General features: G+C 35.0%; 1 protein-coding gene and 1 long non-coding RNA gene across 2 annotated transcripts; one reads left to right on the top strand and one right to left on the bottom strand.

The window, feature by feature from the left end:
• Positions 1-502: 502 nt before the first annotated feature.
• LOC145102414 (uncharacterized) lies at positions 503-6,599 on the bottom strand. Its single transcript, XM_079039804.1, has 4 exons — positions 6,463-6,599; positions 4,095-4,156; positions 704-3,908; positions 503-614 (listed from the first exon to the last, which is right to left on the bottom strand). The coding sequence occupies exon 3, from the start codon at positions 3,906-3,908 to the stop codon at positions 1,635-1,637; it is 2,274 nt and encodes a 757-aa protein (XP_078895930.1). The 5' UTR covers positions 4,095-4,156; positions 6,463-6,599; the 3' UTR covers positions 503-614; positions 704-1,634.
• Positions 5,451-6,602, top strand: LOC145102415 (uncharacterized). Its single transcript, XR_013706149.1, has 2 exons — positions 5,451-6,262; positions 6,351-6,602. It is a non-coding gene; the product is annotated as an uncharacterized LOC145102415 (long non-coding RNA).
• The last annotated feature ends 490 nt before the right edge of the window (positions 6,603-7,092 follow it).

Here is a 7,092-nt window from a genome sequence, read left to right as displayed (position 1 = left end):
GAGGCGACGATGGAGGTGGTAATTGTGGTGACAATGGTTGTGGTAGAGGTGGTGGTGACAGTGGTGAAGGTGGAGGTGGTAGATGTGGTTTTGGTGGTAGATGAGGCCGTTGGAGGTCCTGGGGGAGGTTCTTTTTTTGTTCACATTTAGTCATTTTTTTGTACACTATATACCATTCAACTTGTTGAACTGTTCATATATTACCATTTTAGCTACGCTAGTAGGTCATAAGGGTAAAATGTGAATATGTTCGACAAGTTGGGTGGTATATGGCGTACAAAAAAATGAAAGTGACTGAATATAAACAAAATCAATAATCTGTTACCTTGAGACATTTTCCCTTTTTATTACTATATTATAGTAACTGAATTCCATTGAACTACAACAAAGACTAGTTATGACTCAATTTCATGTCATTCACAAAATAAATAAATAAAATAACATAAATTCAATTTCATTAAAGAGCACCATAGTAACTTAATTTAATTTGAGTATAAGTATGGTAATAAATAAAGGCTCGATAGTCTTAAAGGCTTGATAGTCTTGAAACAAAATAAATACGAATCAACTAAAAAAATATTCTTTACATCGTATACTCACATCAATTTGTGTTCCTGCAAAAGAATAAAAATAAATAAATAAATAAAACAATATCACTACACATTTATAATCAAACATTTAAAAAAAATAGACGGTTTAATACCTTCATCATTAGGTTGAACAATATACCCCTTCATTATGGTCTGATCTTAAGTAAACATTATTATCAATATTAACATCTGAAGATGGAATACCAATGGAAAATGGAGGCAGCTCGTCAAATTGGTCATACTCTTCCTCGTCCTCAACATTTTCAACCCCAAGTATACGTCGTTTTCCATGTAGGACAACGCGCCAGCTCGAATCTTTCGGGTCTTCAACAAAGAATATTTGCTTCGCTTGCTTGGCTAGAATGAAGGGTTCTGTTGCATAACCCTCTGTGGAAAGATTGACAAGTGTGAAACCGTCGTCATCAACCTTAACACCTCGTCTGTTGTCGACCCACTTACACTTGAACAAGGGCACTATAGTGGAGGAATCATATTTCAATTCCCAAATTTCTTGAATAACACCATAATACGAGTCTTTAGCTATAATTGACCTTCCTTCATGAGTGGCACTAGAGTAGTCAATCAATGTGGCTATTAACGTGAATCCACTTTTTTGTACTATACTCTTTTTATCACGTTCTTCAGTGTAAAACGTATATCCATTAATATCATAACTTTGGTATGTTGACACCGCATTTAGTGGACCATACCCCAATAGTTTCACTAATGGATCAACATTGGTTGTGCCTAAACTTTCTTTCACCTTGTTTTTCAACCATTATGGAAATGTTCCCATATGCTTGTTAGCCAACCATTTTTGTGTCCTTCTATTATGTGTCGTTCTTAAGGTTCCCATGTGCTCTGTGCTAGATGGAATTCATTTCGATCGGGAATAACCACTTTCAACCCACTTATACCAACCCCTTCAAGTCTACCTTCATGTCGTGATTTTGGTATTCCAATACTTGGCACGCCTTCTAGATAATTTGTACAAAATTCAATAACCTCCTCTGTAGCATGTCCTTCAACAATACTGGCTTCGGGTCAATGTCGATTCCTTACATACCCCTTAAGAAAACCCATATATCTCTCAAATGGGTACATGTAACGTAGAAATACCGGACCACAAATCTTTATTTCTCTTATAATATGGGATACAAGGTGAACCATGATGTCAAAAAATGAAGGAGGAAAGTACATCTCAAGCTGGAAGAGAGTGATGATGATATCATTTTGCCATGAATCTAAAATCTCGGGATCAATTACTTTTAAATGAATCATGTTAAAAAATAAGCAAAGTTTTGTGATTGTGTGCCTAATATGGTCCGGTAGTATACCACGAATTGCAATGGGGATCATATGTGTAAGTAAAACATGATAATCATGCGACTTCATACCACTCAATTTCAAGTCTTTCAATGATACTAACCTCTTGATGTTTGAAGAATAGCCGGATGGAACCTTCACACCATGCAAGCATTCGCAAAATGATTGTTTCTCAACTTTAGACATGGTATAATAAGCTGGTGGTAGATACACACGTTTTTCGTCTTTCGGAATAGGAGCAAGCTCGGGTCGAATTCCCATTTTAATCATGTCCCTTCGAACCTTAATTCCATCCTTTGATCTTCTAGTAATGTTCAACAACAATCCTATCAAGCTTTCACCAACATTTTTCACTATATGCATAGGATCAATACAATGTCGAACATCTAACTTTTCCCAATATGGTAATTCCCAAAAAATTGACCTCTTTTTCCAATTATCCGGACAATTGTTTTTAACACCTTTTCCAAACACAATGTTTAGATTTTCAACCCGAGAAAACGTAATTCTTCCGTTCATTGGTTGAGGCGCTTTACCATTCTCTGTTTTACCATCAAACAAATTTCCTTGTTTATGATATTCATGATCCATTGGAAGCGATCTTCGATGTCCCATATACACATTTTTTTTACAGTTTTCCAACCATAACCGGTGTGTATCATTTTCACAGATTGGACATGCCTTATTTCCTTTCGTACTATACCCTGATAAATTTGCATAAGCTGGAAAATCACTTATAGTGCAAAAAATCATGGCTCGTAGTTGGAAATACTCCTTCTTATATGCATCATACACTTCAACGCCCAAATTCCACAATTTTTTCATGTCCTCAACTAACGGAGACAAATACACATCAATATCGTTGCCAGGTTGTTTCGGGACTTGAATTAGCAATGACATCATGATGTATTTTCGCTTCATGCATAGCCAAGGTGGAAGATTGTATATACATAGTAGCACTGGCCATACGCTACATTGACTACTCATGTTTCCGAATGGATTAATTCCATCTGAACTAAGTTCGAATCGGATATTTCTAATCTCAACAGCAAATTCCTTAAATTCATAATCAATATTTCTCCATTGAGGAGCATCAACCACGTGTCTCATTTTTCCGTCTGTGCTACGCTTCTCGAAATCCCAACGCAACAACTTTGCATCTTTGGCGTTTGCAAATAATCGTTTTAGTCTTGGTATGATGGGAAAATACCACAATACTTTAGCAGGGGCTGCATTCCTTTTCACATTGTCGTCTTCTTCCGTATGATTCTTCTGTTTATATTGCGATTTACCACATGTAATACATTTATCTAGACCAGTATCTAGACCAACATACCGATCTCTATAAATCATGCAATCATTTGGACATGCATGAATTCTCTCGATTTCCAAACCCATTGGACACACCAATTTTTTCGCTTGATATAATGAAATAGGTATCTCCTTATCTTCAGGAAGCATTTCATGTAAAATCTCTAGCAAGTTTGTGAAACTTTTATCACTCCAACCATTATTCGCTTTTAAGTTAAATAATTTCAGCACAACAGAAAGTTTGGTAAATTTTGTGCACCCAACATATAACGGTTTTTCCACATCGACAAACAGTTGTTGAAATTTTTCAAAATCTTTATTAGGAATGTCATCTTGAATATCATGTAACATGTCATCTATTTGATCATAATTGTCATTGTCAAAATCGTCAGTCTCGTCGTCGTTAGTTTCGGTATCAATCATATTACGATCAATTAATAGCTCACCATGTCGTGACCAACGAGTATACCCATTCATAAACCCATCACATATAAGGTGTTCTTCAATTAACTTTAAATCGGTAAACATTTTACAATCGTGACACCTTTTACAAGGACACCAAATTTGACTCTCTCCTTTTTTTACTCGATGATCCTCAACAACTTTAAGGAAATCTTTCAGCCTAATCAGGTATTCTTTGTCATGACGTTGTAATTCATACATCCAAGTATCACGATCCATCTATAATTCAAGAAATTCAGTTATTATCAAAATACATGCATGATAAATATACAACAAATGTGGTTGTAAGTTATCACTCCTAATCACTTTTTAAATAACTTGTCTCATATTTGAACGTATATTAATAAATTAAGTATTTAAAGCTAAACCAACGATATTTCTTTAATCATATGGAAGTAACTATACCTTATAGCCGGAGAAAAGAACCTGAAGAAGATCCTTCGAAAGTTTGTTGATGGGTAACTACCCTACAAGATAAAAACAAAACACGAATAAATTATAACCAAATTCAATTAACAAAACTAAGAACAAATATGCAATTTAATCTATAATAAAAAATTTTGGGACGATATACGGTGTATTTTGTAGGATTTTTAACAGAAAATATAGCACCTAAGATTTTTAATTATATTAATAATAATAATTATTATTTATATAATGAAATTATAATTTTAACAAAATGAATAAATAATGGCTTTACATATAAAACCCGATTTCATTCAAGAATGCTTAATTTACCTACTATCTTTTTTTTAATAAACAAAAAAAAAGTGTGACAAGTATTAATTATCAACTAATGCATGACGTGGAGATTATTAAAACAAATAAATGAGTTTTATTAGAGAAAACAACATTAAATATAAGAAAAAACTAATAACGATCCGATTCTTATTATCCATTTGCTCCTCGTTTATCAGCAACATAGGGGTCACGTCCGATGTAGAGAAGAGAAAGACAGCCTGATGGATTGAGAAAATTATAGAAAGTAAAGAAGACGTCGGTCTAGCATAGAGGATGTCAAGAAGGTAGCGTCAAGGCTTACTTCTGGTGAGATTTCTTGTTGTGATCTTTTATAAGAAACCATGAATTAAATCTTGATGTTTATCAGACAATCGGGATTGAAGATCCAACATTTGGATGTAGAATATAGACATCATCCAAGAGTCAACGTCCATGATCGACAATGGAAGATGTTCAATCCAAATCGAGGTAGGGTTTATAGTTGGATTTGAGGGGAAACTAAAATCACAGGTGAAGCTTAGTAATTGGCGATGCGGGGAATGGATGGGGGCGGGAGTCAATTAGAGGTGATTACGTTTGTATTGCAACTAGCGAAGGGAAGAATAAGGAACAAGGAAGCTGAAACATCCCGTTTAAAATTAAATAAATAATAAACTCTAAAGTCCCGAGATGTATTTTTTATTATTATTTTATATGATTGTAGCCAAAATCAATAATATTTAGCAGGGTATTGGTTTTGGGGAGCCAAATGATATAATTTGGGTTTTCGGGGTTTAAAGTGTAATTTCGGGATTTAGTTTGTAAAGATTTTCAGAAGTTAGGGGGGTGTCTGGTAAAATATTGGACTTAAATTGAAGGGATTTTGGAATGTGGAGGGCCGAATGGTAAATTATGTACCTAAATTGAAAAGAATTTGTCATGGAGGGGCTATATGGTAACTTATGGAGCTAAATCGAAAAGAATTGAGAGGGAAGGGTAGGTTGCGTAACTATGAGTCAAGTGTTAAGATTGGATGGGCATAACTCGTCACCCTTTATGTTCGTAACCTAAACCCAAGAGACCATTTTCCAGCCGACACCTTATCTCTCCCATCTTCAACCGCCGCCCCCATCGTTGAAACACTACCGTTGTGCTCCTGCAGCCGGCGACAACGAGGACCACCGGGAATGAGCTATTGAAGACCACCGACGTAGATGTGTACGTCCGCTGCCACCATCCCTTCGTGTCTTCTTCTACTTCTGCCTTCATCCATAGACGCATCACGACAGCCATTGGTGCTTCTCCGACCACCTTTCTCCATCTGTTAATGTCAAAGCTTACATCTTGTGAGATTTCGCGTTGTTATCTTTTACAAGAAACCCTACATTAAATCTTACCAGACGATCGGGATTGAAGAACATATTGGTAACACTTGGATGTAGAAGATAGACAACAACCACAATTCAGCATCCATGATTGACAGTGGAAGATGTTGAATCCAAATTGAGGGCAAATTGAAATCTCAGATGAAGCTTAGGAATTGGCGATGCGGGGAATGGATGGGGACGAGAGCGATTCGGGGTGGTTTTATGTATATTGTAATAAGCGAAGGCGGCAGGTGCTATGTCAATTGTTTTTTTTTTTTTTTTTTTTTTTTTTTTTTTCCAATTTTGCTATGAATGGCATGCCCCTAAAAAGGTTCAGCCGATGGTAATCAAGAGATTGAAGGTGGAGGATGGAGGAGGTAACTGTTGAAATTGGTACTCCTACTGATCAAAAATAGTCTTACATACTTTATTGAAAGCTAGTTGCCATATGTATTGAGCTGAATAAAAGCTAAAAATCACGTACCGGTAAAAGCTAATCCTAATCCTCCTTTTCCAGAAGATTTATTCAATAACTAATGAAACGTGAATCAGTCAGCTGATATATTTGTAACAGTAACAAGGGGATTAAAGACGGTGCTACATGGAATTGTGATATGGAGGTTTGTTTTTTTTACGGATAGAAGAAAGCAAGATGCAGAAACAGAGTATAGTTGCTTAAAACATACCTTGGAAGAAATCAAGACAAACGTGTCTTCAAATGCAGATCATCACCATGTATGGTTCAGAAATCAGAATAAATACCACCTTCGATATGAAAAACTATGAACTTACGTTTTTTTTTAATGAAAGATGGATTGGCAGGATATATATATATATATATATATATATATATATATATATATATATATATATATATATATATATAGAATCTGTATAGAATAAGGTTATGGACCTACTATACAGGTGCCTAATTATTTTGGTATTATGGTTTAAATCGTATATAAAATACAGCTGTAAATGGATAAGTGTATTCCAACGTATTTTATTCCCTTTTTCCTGGACTACACCAAATAGAATACAGTTGTTTTTTAATAAAACCGTACTTAACATTATATAACACGAATTATTCTATAACCTGTATTATATATGCTGTAATCTATTTATGATTCTGTAGTAGTGATATTTAACTTTTTATTTTATCCACCATGTATAACATATGGATCTTATAACTAGTTAACCAATGTAATCAAACACCTATACAGCACGCGGGAGGATTGACCTACCTGTATTCCATTAGACGGGACCAAGTGGATTCCAATACATGAAACACATTTTTCTTGGAACCGCTGATCTTT

The sequence above is a fragment of the Lactuca serriola genome, chromosome 4 (genome assembly GCF_051521515.1).
Source record: "Lactuca serriola cultivar US96UC23 chromosome 4, Lser_US96UC23_V15, whole genome shotgun sequence".
Classification (NCBI taxonomy): Eukaryota; Viridiplantae; Streptophyta; class Magnoliopsida; order Asterales; family Asteraceae; genus Lactuca; species Lactuca serriola.
This window is presented reverse-complemented; position numbering and strand designations above follow the sequence as displayed.